The 17907-nt window shown below is 43.0% G+C and overlaps 1 protein-coding gene across 3 annotated transcripts in view; it reads right to left on the reverse strand.

Annotated features, from left to right (window-relative positions):
* Nucleotides 1-2761: 2761 nt before the first annotated feature.
* Nucleotides 2762-17907, reverse strand: part of SERPINB6 (serpin family B member 6) — a 29481-nt gene continuing 14335 nt past the window's right edge. For all 3 annotated transcript variants that reach the window (XM_087437926.1, XM_004432165.3, XM_087437925.1), the window contains exons 4-7: nucleotides 14902-15019; nucleotides 13989-14131; nucleotides 3511-3666; nucleotides 2762-3305 (exon numbers count right to left, since the gene is read on the reverse strand). In XM_087437926.1, the coding sequence (XP_087294052.1) occupies nucleotides 2901-3305; nucleotides 3511-3666; nucleotides 13989-14131; nucleotides 14902-15019 (822 nt within the window). In that variant the 3' untranslated portion in view covers nucleotides 2762-2900. The remainder of the gene's footprint in view (nucleotides 3306-3510; nucleotides 3667-13988; nucleotides 14132-14901; nucleotides 15020-17907) is intronic.

Raw genomic sequence — 17907 nt, forward strand, 5'->3', positions numbered from 1 at the left:
ATATGTAGAATTTAAAAAAATGAAAAAAAAAAACCAAATTCATAGATACAGAGGACAGATGGAGGGGGTGGGGAGGGAGAAGGTGAGCAAAATGGGTGAAGATGGTCAAAAGGTACAAACTTCCAGTTATAAGATACATAAGTCCTGGGGATGTAATGCACAGCATGGTGACTACAGTCAAAAAAACAAAAGAAAGAACAGACACAGCCCCCCGCCCCACACAATTCCACAATATTTAAATATAACAGAAAGCTTTTCTTTCTTGTACATAGTTTTTAAATAATTTTTTTTCTGATTATACAAGAATGTATGCTCATTGTAGAAAATTTTAAAAGTACAAAAGTATATACATCCAAAAAATTAAGCAAAAACCACCCCTAATACTGCCACGTACTTGAGACATGCCCCGCGTCCTGAGCCTGAGTCTTGTCCGCTGCGGAACAGGCCTTCCTCCCAGTGGGGAGCCCAGCTGGGCACAGACCCCATCGGCCTCTGGAGGTGCGTCCAAATCCCAGCTCCTGTGCAGACCCCTTCCTGAGATTCTCCACCCCCGGTGCCCTGCCTCCCGCCCCCTTCTGGCAGGGGCGCCCCGGGCCGAGTCCTGGGGACCCAGCTCCGGGCTGCCCACTCACCGGCGTATCAGGTCGGGTCAGCTTGTGCACAAGCCCCCGGCCCTCCATCCCCTTCCACCTGGGCTCTGCGGTCTGGCCGCCGCCTGCCGGTGGTCTGCGCGCAGCGGGCACGGGTCTCCGCCCGGCGCCTCGGGCCACCCCTGCCTGTCTGCCCTGGGCCCCCACGCATCCAACGCCCGGGCCCCGTCTTCGGCCGCTGTCCTGCCGCCCCTACTCTGAGAACCGCGGCGCGGAGAGACGGGGGCGACCCTGCAGGGGCCACCAAGCGGGCGGGGGCTCAAAGAGCAGGCTACACCTGGCCCGAGCTCTACATCCAGCACCCTCGTTCGGGGTCCAGTTTCACGTGCCTTCGGTGATAGAAACGACCGAGCCCCACTTCTCAAATGGGAGACCAGAAAGAGACAACTGAGACTTCCTGTAGGGGGCAGAGACGTTTCCCGCCCCTGCCCTCCTGGTGGGAGCTGCGGTTTCCACTCAGCCCCCTCATATGCCTTGTCTGCAAGCTGCTCAGCCCCTGGAAGGAAGGCGAGACTGGGAGTTGACCTTAGACCCAGGTTCTCCCCATTTGCTAGCTGCAAAAACCTAAGTTACTTAACCTCCTGGGCTCAGATTGCTCCTGGGTTTACTCATTGCTGAGGATTAAATAAAATCATCCACATAAAACCTAATACAACGCAGGTGCTGGGTGAACATTAGTGAACAGATGAGACCAACGTTTTCCTAAAATTAAATCCCAGGAGGATTTTATGTTGGAAATCCTTACAAGAAACACCGCACAACATAATGGAAATGTGTCCTAGTGCCATTTCAGAAAAGATGTGGAAGCATCCTTCACGCCATTGTGCTTCTTACTGAAATCGCATATCCAGTGATAAATCTTCAAGGGCAATTTAACAGACGCTAAAGTGACATAACTCAGTGAGACCCGAAGAGCCTCTTATAGCGGCTGCTGCTGTTTATTCTACGTGCATCACGATCTTCACACGGCCACGGTCTTACTGTGTTAGAGGTCTCTAACAGATAGGACCACTGGCATTCATTTTTCTAACTTACTGCAGATTTCCTGAAAGTTCTCATCCAGGGAAAGGGAAGACAGACCCCTTGACACCTGGTGGTTTGAAACTATTGCACTACGCAAATACAAATAGTGCTGTGCAGACGGGGAGAAGGATGACAGTGAGGAAACCAGCCACCCCTCACAGCCCCTCTTTCCTCTTCTCATCCCACTCATAACTCATCAATGGTTCCTCAGTCCCAGTCTCTCTCCGTGGCTGAGCTGCTGGCTTGGGTCACACGGGAGGGAGCCCAGGCTCTGACGCTCGTGACTAGGTCAGTGGAAGAAGTCCTTGCGGCTGCGCCCTGGAGCACAGCACAGCTCTCCCACTTGAAGCTCAGGCATCAATTGGGTCCCGTGTCGCTAAGCATGGTGATCACATTTCCAGAAAGTAACACAAATGGCTGCAGAAACCTTAGCCGCTTCTTTTTTTCTAATACTCGCAGTAAAATAGCAAGTCATCTGGTGTATACTCCCGAAGTTGTCTTAAACTGCATTCCTGTGAACAGAACCTGTCTAATCATCTCTGGCCTTTGCTAGCAATTTTAAATTTTCAGGGAAAGTGGATCCTTGTGCATTTGAACAGGTATGTGACCACAGATCCCCATGAACGCAAACTACGATAAGAGCAGAAACACACAGGGGAAATGGGACTGATTTCTCATGGGTCTGAGTTAACTGGTCTCCCTGCCTCTGCGCTGGCTTCCGGCAAGCTCACAAGTTTTGGAATAGAGTTCCCCCTGAGTGTCTCTGAGACCTGCTCCCTACAGCTCCTTGTGGCCTCCCACTAGCAGTGCCACTGAGTAGAGGAGAGAGAGAGGCACCATTTATCCTCCTGGGCCTGGAGAAGAGCAACACAGCCAGCTGTGAGAGCCTCACTCTGCCCAAGGTGTAGACGAGGGGGGCTCGCATGGGTGTGAGGGTGGAGGGGACAGACAGCAGCTCTCAGAGCAGGGGATGTGCTAAGCAGCCAGTGCTGCCCCTGCCAAGGTGACCACAGACTCCCTGAATGGCAATTTCATATGCTAGAAAACACGTAACATGCGAACACACAAATACACAACAGCGCTGAACATGGTATTTCAAAGATAGGCCCTTTATTTTGAGATTGTCACCAAAGGTCACTTTGGGTTGCAGGCACACTGTGAAGCGTCAGAGGAAAAGGGGGTCGTTAGGAAACAGGAGAAGGGCTCCACACAGTGCCGACCATTTCCTTATGGGGAGAAGAATCGGCCACAGAATAGAATACTGTTGGTCTTGCTGTGCTGGATAAAGAAAAGGAAGGGGTGGTCAGCACAGAACCTGGGGATGATTCTTATACATCGCATCATCATGATGGCAGCAGTGGCAGCTGCGGCCTCTGTGCCTTCCTCGTTGACCTCCACAAAGGACCTATGTACGACCTTGGACAGATACAGGTCTCTCCTGGATGACATTCCAGAAAAGTCTGCCTTGGTCTGCTCGAAGGCATCAGTCATGCCCAGACTTCGAAGGACATCCTCCATGTCGTAATTCTCCTCCAGTTTAAATCTAGGGAGGAACACTTCCACCTCTTCTTCATCCATCATGTCTGGCCTCGTCCATTCTATGAATTTCTCATAAGTAAGTTCTTTTTCCACCTAGAAGAAGAGAGTTGAAGATGTAAGATCTAAGACGGTGCTGCTACGATGCGAACGCTCTACGCCATGCAGTATGAGATGGCAGTGGCGAGCAGGGATGCTAGCTCTAGAGCTAGTTCACTGGGAAGTGGGGAGAACTGCTAAGCAGCAGTTCAGACGTGATTCCCTTGCCATCACGGCACGATTACTGCTTAGCACTCGTTACCATTTTCAAATCAGTGTTTTCATCCGGAAGCATGATGATCATATTCAGCTCTTTGCCGACATAGGGAAGCATCAGAACTTTGGTGAATATTTCTCCTATGTAGGTCATTTTCAAGGTAGATTTCTTAAACATCATTTGCACAGGTTTCTCCTCATTCTGTAAAGGAAATGGATAAATATTAAGTTGAAACAAGACCCAGTTGACGCAAGGGACAAATGTGACAGAGCTGGCCACTCTGGGCCCCTAGACATACTCTCTTGGCTTCCAGAACACCACGTCAGCCCCCTCTTCTACTGGCTTATCTTCACTGCCTCACCCCCAAACCCTGGGGCACCCAGGGGTCAATCATGACGCTGCTTTGCCCTCGGTGATCTCATTCAGTCTCATGACTTTACATAGAATTCCCATATCTCCATCTCTAGCCCAGACCTCTTCCCCGGAATCTGGACTCATATTTTACTGCCTACCTGATACCTGCATCTGAACATAAAAGAGACCTCCAATGTCACACGTCACACTCGGCTCCTCGGGTTCCCTTCCAGGTCTGCTCCATCTACAAGTTCCCCCATCTCAGTTGACGATGATGCCATCCACCCCGTTGTCAAAACCCTGGCGTATCCTTGACCCCTGTCTTTCACACACCACATCTGACTCATTAGCAAATTATATTGGCTCTACCTTTAAAATACAACCAAAACCTGACCTGTTCCTCCACCTCCACTTCTGCCAGCCGAGCCCGGGGTCATCGCAACAACCCCCTCCGTGACTTCCCTGCTCCCGAGCTTTCCTCCCGCGGCTGTGCTCAGACACTGGCCGGAGGGGCCCAGCAAATCAAATCGTTACGTCAGGTCACGGCACTCTTCGGCTGCACACCCTTCCGTGGCGCCCCCTCTACTCCGAGGGAGTGAAAGCTGAAGTCCTTAAAGTGACCCATCATGGTGACAAGAGCTCACCATCCCCCGTGCCCTCTACTCCCATCTCCCTTTGCTCGTCTGCTGCAGTCACGTGGGCCCCTTGACGGTTCCCTGGGCAAACCAGGCCATTCCATCTCTGCCCAGTAAGCTCATCCCCCAGAACCTGGAGAGAACACCCCCTTGCCACATTCTAGTCTTCGCTCAGTGAAGACCCTACCCTGAAACTGCACCCTCAATTGTGCTCTTCCTCTGAGTCCTCTGAGTCACTCCCCCCATCTCATATGCTCCTCTTTTCTTCTTTATGCTTACTGTCTCTCCCCCAGAAAAACGTAAGCTTCATGAGAAGAGGGATGCTTTGCTGGTTTTGTACACACTGTAATAGCATCTAGCACGAAGCCTGGCACATCGTAGGCCCTCAACCCACATCTGCTGAATAAATGAATAAACAGCTAAAGGACAGGAGTAACTGAAAGGGCCGGGACAATTAACACATCTTACTAGAAAAAAACTGGATTTGTCACCAACGCATCCCTAGCCAGAACGTAAGAAAGGCCTGAGGACAGTGACCACAACCTACCCAACCGTCCTCCTCAGCTCCTGACTCCTGTGTAAGGTAAGACTAGCTCCTGTGAATTTACTGAACCCCGTGCGGCAGGCACAGCAGAAGGCAGGCTATAGTCTCCAGTTCTCTGGCATAGCACGTTACTCTGTATTAAACAGAAGAAACCAAAGACGTCTCTGTTTCAGCTTTTTGTCTGCGCCTCATCGAGGCTCACCTGAACTAGCCTCAGCCATGATGGCCCCCTGTCTTTACCACCTCACTCACCTCCTTGGCCAGCAATTGGCACACTTCTTCTGTTATGGGCCAGATAGTAAATATTTTCAGCTTTGTGAGCCATACAGTTTCTGTGACAACTACTCAACTCTGCAGTTGCAGCATGACGTATATAAACAAATAAGCATGGCTGTGTCCCAATAAAACTTTATTTTAAAAAAATAGGTAGTGGGCTGGCTTTGGCCTGCAGGCCATAGTTTGTTGACCCCTGTTAGGCAATCTCTCCCACTACACCTCCAGGGCCCAAAGACTCCAATCTTGTAATATATGAGGATCCAGAGTGACGTCAGCATCAAGGCACCACGTATTGCTCCCTTTTGTCTCCCCTTTGATTTACAACTAATGGGACATCTAGAACTGAAAAAAAAAGTGCCACTGCACAGCACACCAGGACACCTGAGGGATCCATCCATCTGTGCACCAAAAAGTGGGTGGATTGGATGGTAGAGGAGACAGCAGAGCGAGGGAAGTGGCAATGGAGCTGGTGGCAGCACAAAAGGCAGTGGCCAGTCTGGCAGCGAGCCAGCACAACCTATCTGGCAGAGGAGGTAGAGGGTAAAGATGGTGAGTTGGGGTCTGGCTGGCCATGCATGCTGCAGCTAGAGGGGCCAGGTGCTCTCTGAGGAGAGACTACAGTGACCTGGGGTAGAGAAAGGAAAGGGCAGTAGGCAGACAAAGAGAACTGAAGAAAAGCATCTCCTGCTCTCTTCCCCAGGAGGCAAGAAGACCATCCACAGCCTCTGGGACCAGCCCAATTTGAGGATCCTCCTAGCAGGCCATGGGCACACCCAAAGCCCCAGGTGCTAAGTACACACCTCCCCTGGCTCTGCCACCACCCTTTCCTTTTTTTTTCTGCATGTGCACCCAACCTGACCAGCTAAGAGAAACCAAAAACTTGGTGCTATAGTGCCACTTGCTGAAAAACAAAAGGAAGGCTCCTAACTACCAACCTGTTGAACTGTTGGAATCAAGGAAACAAAGCCTTTCCTAAATAAGATGTTTGCAACTTCAAATGTGGCAGCAGAGGCACTTCTCATCACATGCCATGAAAAAATCATGGTAATAACATATCATAAAATAAAATGACAATTTTCCAGCAACTGAACGAAAAGACACGGAATATTTCAATCTAACTTATAAAGAATTTAAAACAGCTGTGATGAAGAAATTCAACAAGCTACAAGAAAACTCAGAAATGTAATGATCTCAGGAATAAAATTAATGAACAGAAGGAGTGCTTTACCAAAGAGATTGAAATTCTGAAAAAGAACCAAACAGAAATTCTGGAGCTGAAGAACTTAACAAATGAGATAAAGAATACATTAGAACGCATTGGAAATAGAGCAGGTCAGATAGAAGAGAGAGGACAGAAACACTGAAATGATTCAGACGGAAGAGGAGAACTAAGATTTTTTAAACAGTGAGAGGAGCCCCTGCGCACAGTGAGGCTCTGGCGGGGGAAGGCACTGTTGGGGCCAATGGGCGAGTTACACGAGGGAAGTGGGTCAACAACATCCCACTGTTACAGGTGGGCTGGCTGGATTTTCCAGGTTCTTGTTTGGTGTCACAAAAGAATTTGTTAGCGAACACATGCAAGAAAGTTTTAAGCAGGAGTTTATTAGCAAAGTGAAAGTACACTCCAAGAGAGGGAGCAGGCAGGCTCAAGGTGAGCGCCCGCACTGGGGCTTGAGTAATTTTTAGGTTATATGGGTGGTAAAGGGGTATAGGAGGAGATTGAAGGGGTCCCTCCAATTGGCTTGTTGCCCACCCCCTCATGTCCAGAGGGGGAGTTTTTTCCCTTAGATGGTCCCTAGAAGATCTGTCATGGCATCTATACCCCACAAGGGGGGGGTCAAAACCACAATGTAAATTTATTATGATTTTAGTATAATGAAGGTGAGGTGGGTGAGGTCAGGGTGCAGCAGGGCGAAGCTAGCTATGTGTATGTACGGCTGCAGACAGGACATTGTGCGTGTGGACGGGGGCCCTCCGAGGAGGCTTCTTCTATTGTGGTTTGTCAGCTTTTACCCCTTCCTCTGCTCATGTGTGACTTACTACCTGCCTACAACACCAGTGCACACCCTGGTGGCCCGGGTACCCTCCTCTTCTGGGTGCTGTGAGGAGAGCTGAACCAATGGACTCACACCAGCAGCAAGGCACCACTACCGCCACCCCAGTCCAGCTGCCCTTGGCTTCAGTGCTCCCACCATGGGGGCCTGGGTTCCTCAGCACACCCAGATCCAGAAGCCCCCAGAGCCTGTCCCCATCCTTTCAAAAGCCCCAGCACCACTCATGGCTCTTAAAAAAAAAAAAGTGAAGAAACCCTACGAGAACTATCTGACTCCGTTAGAAGAGCCAATGTAAGAACAATAGGTATCCCATAAGGATAAAAGAGGGATAAGGGAGCAGAAAGCATATTTAAAGAAATAATAGCTGAGAACTTCCCAAACCTGGGGAAGGAACTGGATACACAAGTACATGTAGCTAATAGAACTCCTAATTATCTCAATGCAAAAAGACCTCCTCCAAAGCACATTATATTAAAATTGTCAAAAGCCAATGATAAAGAAAGAATTTTAAAGACAGCCAGGGAAAAAAAGGCAGTAACCTACAAAGGTACCCCCATTAGGCTATCAGATTTCTCAGCAGAAACTGTACAGGCCAGGAGAAAGTAGAATGACATATTCAAAATACTGAAACATAAAAACTGCCATCCAAGAATACTCTATCCAGCAAAGTCATCCTTCAGATATGGAGAAATAAAGGCTTTCCCAGACAAACAAAAGCTGAAGGAGCTCATCACCACCAGACCTGCCCTACAAGAAATGTTGAAAGGAGCTTGTCAAGCTGAAACAAAAAGAAAAAAGTATGTGAAACTCTGATTAAGGTGATAAATAGTCCGAATTAGAATAGTGTAATTCTTTTTTAGAATAGTAATATTAAACTATTAACTATAGCATAAAGGTTAAAAGAAAAGGGCATTAAAAATAACTATAGCTACTACAACTTGGTAACAAAATCATAGCACAAAAAGAGATAATTTGTGACATCAAAAATATAAAAGGGGAAGAGTAAAAGGATAGGACCTGTATAAGTGAATAAAGATAAATTGCTATTGGCAGAAAAAGGACTATTTTATCTATGAGATGTTTCATGTAAACCTCATGGTAACCACAAAGCAAAAATCTAGAGCAGAGACACAAAACATAAAAAAAAGGGGAGACTGAGCAAACAACCAATGAAAACCATGAACTTACATAGGTAGGTAGAAATAGAAGGAAAAAAAAACAATAGACAGATAAAATAACTAGAAAGAAAAAGATAAAATGGCAGTAGTAAGTCCTAACATATCAGTAATCACCACAAATGGAAATGGATTGAACTCACCAATCAAAAGGCACAGAGTGGCTGGATGGATAAAAAAAACAAGACCCAACTATATGCTGCCTCCAGGAGACTCATTTCAGCTCTAAATTAGACCCACATAGGCTCAAAGCAAAAGGATGGAAGATGATATTCTAAGCAAACAGAAACAAAAAGAAAGTAGGGGTAGCCATACTTATATCAGATAAAATCGACTTCAAGCCAAAAAGGCTAAAAAGAGACAAAGAAGGTTATTATATAATGATAAAGGGGTCAATACATCAAGAAGATATAATAATCATAAGTATATATGCTCCCGACACCTAAGCACCAAAATATATTAAGCAATTAATAACAGATCTTAATGGAGAAATAGACAAAAATACAATAATAGTAGGGGACATCAATACCCTACTACTAGCAATGGATAGATCATCCAGACAAAAAATCAACAAGGAAACGTTGGAAGTAAACCACACTTTAGAACAAACGGACTTAACGGATGTATACAGAACATTCCATCCAACAGCAGCAGAATATACATTCTTCTCAAGTGCACATGAAACATTCTCCAGGATAGATCATATGGTAGGCCAAAAAACAAATCTTAGCCAACTTAAGAAAACTGAAATCACACCAACTATCTTCTCTGACCACAATGGTACGAAATTAAACATGAACAACAAGAGAAAAGTGAGAAGATCTACAAATATGTGGAAACTTCACTGGAGAATTCTACCAAACATTTAAAGAAGAATTAACACCAGTCCTCCTCAAACTCTTCCAAAATATTGAGGAACAAAAAACACTTCCAAACTCATTCTATAAGGCCAGCATTACTTTGATACCAAAATCAGATAAGGATACTACAAGAAAAGAAAGCTAAAGACCAATATTACTGATGAATATAGATACAAAGATTCTCAACAAAATATAGGCAAACCAAATTCAAAAACACATTAAAACGATTAGACACTCAAGTAGGATTTATCCCCGAGATGCAAGGATGTTGCAACATACATGAATCAATAAATATAATACATCACATCAATAAAATGAAAGATAAAAATCACATGATCATCTCGATAGATGCAGAATTAGCATTTAACAAAATACAACATCCTTTCATGATAAAAACCCTTAATAGACCGGGCCTAGAAGGAACATACTTCAACATAATAAAGGCCATATACAGCAAACTCATAGCTAACATTATACTCAATGGAGGTAAACTGAAAGTGTTTCCCCTAAGATCAGGAATAAGGCAAGGATGCCCACTCTCACCACTCCTATTCAATATAGTATTAGAAATTCTTGTTAGGGTAATTAGGTAAGACAAAGAAATAAAAGAAATCCAAATCAGAAAGAAGTAAAATTGTCATTATTTGCTAATGATATTATCCCATACATAGAAAATCCCAGAGTCAGTCAAAAAACTGTTGAAATTAATCAACAATTTCAGTAAAAATCACAGGATACAAAATCAACACACAGAAATCAATTGCGTTCCTTTACACTAATGATGAAGCGTGTGAAAAAGAAATAAAGAAAACCATCGCATTCATAATAGTATCATAAACAATAAAATACTTAGGAATAAATTTAGCCAAGGAAGTGAAAGATCTGTACGATGAAAACTACAAAACTTTGCTGAAAGAAATCGAAGCAGATAAAAACCAATGGAAAGACATTCCATGCTCATAGATTGGAAGAATAAATAGTTAAAATGATTATATTACCCAAATTATCTTTCATTTCAACGCAATCCCCATCAAAATACCAAAGGCATTCTTCACAGAAATAGAAGAAACAATCCTAAAATTCGTGTGAAACCACAAAAGACCCTGAATAGCCAAAGCAATCCTGAAAAAAAGGACAAAGCCAGAGGTATCCTGCTTCCAGATTTCAAACTATACTACAAAGCCACAATAATCAAAACTGTATGGTACTAGCATAAAAATAGACACGTCGAGCAATGGAACAGAACAGAGAGCCCATAATTAAACTCTGGCATATATGGTTGACTAATATTTGACAAGGGAGTCAAGAATACAAAAATATGTAACGAACTCAGTCAACTCAATTATCAAAAAATAATAATAATAATAATGTGATTTAAAAATGGACAGAAGCGGCCAGCCTGGTGACACAAGTGGTTAAGTGCATGCGCTCCGCTTCAGCAGCCTGGGGTTCACAGGTTCAGATCCCAGGCGCGCACCAACACATCGCTTGTCAAGCCATGCTGTGGCGGTGTCCCATATAAAGTAGAGGAAGATGGGCATGGATCTTAGCTCAGGGCCAATCTTCCTCAGCAAAAAAAGAAAAAACAAAAAGAGGAGGATTGGCATTGAATGTTAGCTCAGGGCTGATCTTCCTCCCCCCAAAAAAATTAAAAAAAAATAAAAATGGGCAGAAGAATTAAAGGAGGACAGAAAAATCCAAAGAGAACATCAAAATGGCCAACAGACACATGAAATCATCAGGGAAATGCAAATCAAAACGACAATGAAATATCACCTCACACCTGTTAGAATGGCTATCATCAAGAAGACAAGAGGTAACAGGTGCTGATGAAGATGTGGTGAAAAGGGAACCCTTATATGTTGTCAGAGGGAATGTAAATTGGTGCAGCCACTATGGAAAACCATATAGAGATCCCTCAAAAAATTAAAAATAGATCCACCATACGATCCTGCAATTCCACCTTTGGGTATATACCCAAAGGAAATGAAAACAGGATTTCAATGAGATATATGCACTCCCATGTTTAGTGCAGCGTTATTCACAATAGCCAAGATATGGAAACAACCCAAATGCCCATCAACAGATGAACAGATAAAAAAGATGTGGTATATATACACAATGGAATATTATTCAGCCAGGAGAAAGGAAGATGTCCTCCCATTTGCAACAACATGGATGGACCTTGAACACATTATGCTAAGCAAGATAAGTCAGATAGAGAAGGACAAACACTGTATGATATCACTTATGTGTTGAATCTAAAAAAGTTAAACCTGTAAAAAACAGAGAGTAAAATGGTGGTTATCAGGGAATATGTAAGAGTGATGGTGTTTAAGGGTACAAACTTGTAACGAGTAGTAAATAAGCCATAGAGATCTAATGCACAGTATAATGAATATAGACAATAATAGTGTATGTAATTACATAATGTGATAAATATCACTACGTTGGCAATCATATTACAATATAGTCATGTGGCACATAATGATGTTTCAGTCAACCACAGACTGCATATACAACAGTGGTCCCATAAGATTAGTACCATAGAGCCTAGGTGTGAAGTAGGCTGTACCATCTAGGTTTGTGTAAGTACACTCTATGATGTTCAATGACCAAATTGCCTAATGATGAGATTCTCAGAACGTATCCCCATCATTATGCATGACAGTATATAAATGTATCAAAGTAACACACTGTACATCTTAAACTTACACAATGTTACATGTCAAATTTATTCAATAAAAAAATATAAATATATATAAGGATCCAATCTTAGTAACTGAATGATTCACTAAACATACAATTGTGTAGATAAGTTTCATCTTATTTAGAAATAAAGGAATTAAAAGGAAAACCTGTATCAACTCAAAATCTGTTTACTTTCAGGCACACCCTCCCCTATAGGCTGGTGCACTCAACACCCACTGCAACCCCTCTCCCCCTTGTCTTTGTCTACTGCAGAGATCAGAAAGCAGGACAGAATTCCTCACCTCCCTGCAGCTAACAGAAGCCACAGGAAATAGTTCTGGACTATGAGACATACAAGAGAGGTTTCTCTTTCTGAATAGACAGCAGAACCTCCAAAGGAGTAGGCTTTTGCTCTCGCCCAGTGTCCATCCCCCTTCCTCCTGCCTGGACTACAGATGTGATGACTGAGCCATCCTGTGATTGTGAGGAAGAAGGTCAGAGGTCACGTGCTAAGGATGACAGAGCAGGAAGAGAGAGCCAGCTCCCTGAGTGCGTCCCCCCAGGGCCACATCAGCCCCACTCTCTGCCCACCTCCAGGCCTCCTGCTAGGGGAGAGGAACATCTGTGAGTTAAACTATGGTGAACTGGGTGTTCTGGTAGTTGCACTTGGAGGAAGTCCTAACATACATCTTGTTAAAAATTAATATAAAGGAGAGAAATAATCTAGTCAGGGGAAAATAACAACAATTCATTTCAGAATAAAGCTTGAAAGAAAATGTATTTCTTAAGAAACTGAAGGTTGAGGCTCAAGTCAGCCTGGAAGATCTAACTTATGGTCAATGATCAAGAATAGGCTGTAATCAATCTATTCTGTCTACTTTGGTGTATGTGCAAAAATCTCTACAATTAAACAAAAAAGAAAGAATACACTGGATTTGGTGAGTGAAAGATAAAGGACCATCAGCAAAAAACATCCTCAAAGCTGGAGGGAGCTCAACTCAGTGTCTAGCCTACATACATGCCCTTTTGTTTGCTTGTTTTAAAAAAAAAAAAAAATTGTGCTTGGGGCCAGCCCCGTGGCCTAGTGGTTAAATTCGGTGCGCTCCACTTTGGCAGCCCAGGTTCAGTTCCCGGGCGTGGATCTATACCACTCGTCAGCGGCCATGCTGTGGCGGCGACCCACATACAAAATAGAGGAAGATTGGCACAGATGTTAGCTCAATGGAAATATTCCTCAGCAAAAAAAAAAAAAAAAAATCATGCTTGTATTATCCTTATTATCAAAGAAGACTGCAGACCACCTATCTGTTCAGTATTTACTGAGACGACTATGTCCAGGCACTTGTAAGACAGCAGTCTGCCCTCCGAGGGTGCTCAGCAGTGAGAAAGCAGTCATGTAACCACTGCAATGCTGCCATTGGGACCCACAGGGGGCGGGTGACAGCTCAGAGGAGGGGTACAGAAACCCGACTGGGGAGGAGGACCATCATGGAAGCCTTCCTGACTGGGAGGAAAGGAGTATACAGGTACTGATGGGAATGAAGATGGAGAAATGGGTCGGATCCAGGTCTACAAAGAGCCTCATACACCATATTTTGGAGTTTGAACTTTATCTCAAAAGTTCTGGGAAGCCAAGAAGGACCTTAAGCCTGAGAGCTACACCATCCGATCTGCGATACAGATAGAACACCTGGCAACAGTATGGCAGGTGACATGGGGAGCCGGGCCGAGGAGTATGTAGCCACCTTTGAAGACACAGCAAAGGAGAAGGGCGAGAGAAAGGCCTCAAGCTTGCTGGGGAGTCAGCTGCTGGGCTGCCTAAGGCCATACAGAAGCACAAGTTACTTGAGGTGACCCGTCTCGCATGTTTTCAAAACCAACATGAACATAGGGACTGTTTCCAAGAATCTCCTTTGATATTGCAAAACATTCACCTTGCTGACTTTAAATGGTCTTTCCTTGGTCTGCTGTTTGTCAAACTGATTATCCCAGTTTCCTTTGAAGTAGATGGCATTCACGAGAATCAGATTAGTCAATGGATTAACTGAATTTGGAGACAGTAACTCTGTAATTTTACCTAAAAGAAGAATGAAAGGACCAGTTAGCTAAAAGAGTTTCCTGATGCACGGATCGGGGACGATATTGAGAATGGGCCATCTCCTTAGGTAGTCAAGAGCACAGATAAAGGAGTTCACGGTCCCCCAAATATACCATGTAAAAGGATATTTGTCCTCAAAAAAACCGCAGCAACAAAAACTTAAAAAGCTCTCGTAAGAAAAATACCATCACTTGAATAAAACACAAAATGAACACAATAATATGTGCAGGATAAATTCATAACACATACGACAGAAAGGACTGCTTGGTGCCTACGGTGTGAAGAAAGAAACTTAAAGGATGGTCAAACGGTGAGAGGTTGTAGCCAGTGTAACAGTTTAAATGAAGGACGCAGGTGGCTGAGGGCTGCGCCAAGGGTCCTGCAGTAACGCACGGTGATCTGTGGAGCATGAGCAAGGTGGGCAGGGAGGCAGCTTGAGACCTGAAATGCAATATTTTCTTTATGCGATGTGTGAAAAGACTCTATTAACATTAACAACAAAAACATTCAAGTGTGGATTGTTCTGGAAAATGTATACCAAATATTGAGAGACATCACAGATTTGGTGATGAGAACAGGGAAACACTAGAGAAAATATCATACATCGACAATATTTCAGAAGCAGATTTTGTAGGTTTACAATGATTTGGAGAAAAGAACCATTCTTGTTTACATCTGCTGGTCCTGTGAAGGAACTATAATAAGATTGATTAAAACGCTATTAAAATAGAATCACAACATATTTTCACCTTCTGTCTTTTTGGCTACCCAGCTGTTGATGTGTTGTCTGGACTCCTCTGCAGCGCTGACAAAGTCAAGGTCTTCCATCTCTGCCTGGTAGAATTTGTGGCAGGCATCTCTGAAAGACTAGGAAATACAGAGTGACAAAATTGCACGGCCACAAAAATAATTAATACCAACAGCTTGTTTCTTCATTATGCCAAATCAGAACATGGATAATTTTATGATTTACATATGTAATGTACAAATAAACATAAGGAATTAACCTAAAATCCAATTTCTCAGTTTTCAGCTACATTTAATTTGGCTTATAAACAAGTAACATAGTGGTCTGAATAGCAAATAAAGGTCATGACCTGCTGGCTCCTTTAAGGGAGTAGCTGTGACTCAGCGAGGTAAGAACCAAGACACCTGGACTCAGCAGCTACCACCTGTCCCTCCTGACCAGCCAGCACTTGCTGAGTGAGGGCCAGCACAGCAAGAGCCACGAGCCCTCAACACTTCCAAACAATGGACTGTAGACCAGGGCCTGCTGTCCGTACAACGCGACACGTGTAATTCTACACACCACTCCCCACAACTCTCTGTGATGATGGAAATGCTCTGAGTCTGCACTGTTCAAAACTGTGCCTCCTGCAGCCACTGAGCACTCAAAACAAGGCCAGTGCCACTGAGGAACTGAACACTGAATGTAAGGACGACGCTGAGATTTAAGTGGCCACCTGTGTCCAGTGTCCCTGTTTGGGATGGCTCAGTTTTAAAGTGTGATTGAGACTCAAAGAAAGTTTAAACTACAGTTTGTTAATAGAGTCTATGAATGACAGTGACATTAATGAACACCTACATTATCCACATAAAAGCAGAAAATTTGATGGAAAATAAATGGACTGAAATAACCAATATGTTGACAGTGCACTATGGAATGGTTTCCCAGTCTTTCCTTTGAACTCCTTAGGGCTAAATATTTAATTCCCCTTTTCAGGATTGTTTTTATATTACAACTTTTCACACTTCTCCTTCAGTATAGCATTAGACAGGCAACACGGCACGGTAGCCAAGAACACAAGTCCTGCGACTTCTTAGCTGTGTGACCTCAGAAAAGTCCCCTAGTCTCTCTAAGCTTCCTCATCCTCCCTGTAAATGAGGACACAGCAGCAGCCCCCCTCAGATGGCTGCTCTGAGGACCCCATGAGTTCTTGTCATTAGCACTGTTTCATGTAACATTACCGAATTCTCCACATGTTGCAGACACCGTTCTAGGTGCTCTAGGGGTACCATTTCACTTTATCCTCACACAGTTCACGCTTTATCAATTTGGCTGCTTTGCTTACTGATCAATGCTTTTGAAAAAGTTTTCAGTCTCTCAATCTAAGAAAATAGTCTGGAAGCAAACTGGTCACTCACGTATTGACAACTCACCACACCCTTGGGGGAATTCTATAACTTTTAAACACATCTGAAAATAACTGTCTGCTATTTAAGTTACTATTTTATAAGCCAGGACTAATCAGACTAAAGGAATATCTAATTATATGCTGTAATTGGTATCAGATTCTTAGGACACTAAATTAATGAAAAATAATCAACAAATATTTCTAATCTCTTTATTTTATATTCCAATATCAAAATAACATTTTAAATACCAATGCTTTTCTCAAAATATCTACCAAAAAAGAAAGAATATTAAAGAAAATCAGCCAATTCTTTGTGTTTACTGGAAGTTTTGTTCTTCTTTATCTAAGACTTATAAAAAGACAAGAATAACCTAGATGGTAGCTAAGACTGATAAAAAATAAGTCAAACAAGTTGTAAAAACAATCACACTGTGGTGTACAAATCTTACCAATATTTGACCCCCTGCCTGACAACAGTTACTTTACACCAATTGTTTTAAAACAATTAATGTAGAGTCTGAAACAAGTTAGAAAAATAATCATATAACAGAACGATTGATATCCTAAACATATAGAGAACTCATAAATCAATAAGAAAAAAATGCATAGCCCAAAAGAAAAATGTACAAAGGATATATAAACAGTCTATTCTCCAAAAAGATACAAATGTTCAACAAACATAAGAAAAGTTGTTCAATCTCATTAATAATCAAAATTTAAAGGTTAACAACATGCAGTGTTGATGGTGGGTGGAAATGAGCACTCTGCTAATATCCCTGGAGAGAATGTAAATGGCTATAACGTTTTGGACAATTTGACAACATTCACGAAAACTTCAAGGCTTCACCACCTTCTCCCTTCTACAAATCCATCTTGGAGTAACACACCTCCCCAGGCACAAAACCACAGACAAGAATATTCACTGTCTGTATGGCCCAGATTGGGTGCAACCTAAATGCCGTCAATGGGGGAATGGCGTATACGTCACAGTACATCCGTACTTAGAACTCTAGATAACAGTCAAAAGAAGGAGGTAGATCCACGTATACTAGATGCAAAGAATTTAAGACATAGTGTTTGGTGAAAAGAAACAAATTACAAAACAACATGTATGGTATAATGACATTACCTAAGGAAAAATCCCACAAAACAAATTTTTACATGTACAGGGGGATATACACCAAAGCTACAATGGTTCTTATACTGAGGAGGGGAGAGACGGCATATGGAAAAGAGGGTGTGAGAACTCTAGCTTTGTCTGCTTTATTTGCATTTTTATATAACAAGAACACTTACATATTACCTGAGTAGTTTTTGAAAAATGAAAAAATCATGAAAGCATTGTAAATAAACAGAACTAGTATATTTAGACAAATAAAAACTTTAAAAAAAATCTGTGTTGGAAAAAACAAAATATTTACATGTCTAAAAAGTTGAACAAGTCTCACAATGCACAAAAAATTACCAATATGTGAAAAACAATATTAGAAATATTCCTTTTGATCACTTCTTTGTTTTGGCCAATTCATCTGGAATTGTGCTATGCTCCATGTTAGTTCTTTTATAATTATCTCATTTAAGCTTCACAAAAATCTGGAGAGTATTTGTTAAAGGGCTCAT

This window comes from Ceratotherium simum, chromosome 13 (assembly GCF_057802395.1).
Source record: "Ceratotherium simum simum isolate JZ-2026a chromosome 13, ASM5780239v1, whole genome shotgun sequence".
In the NCBI taxonomy this organism is placed as follows: Eukaryota; Metazoa; Chordata; class Mammalia; order Perissodactyla; family Rhinocerotidae; genus Ceratotherium; species Ceratotherium simum.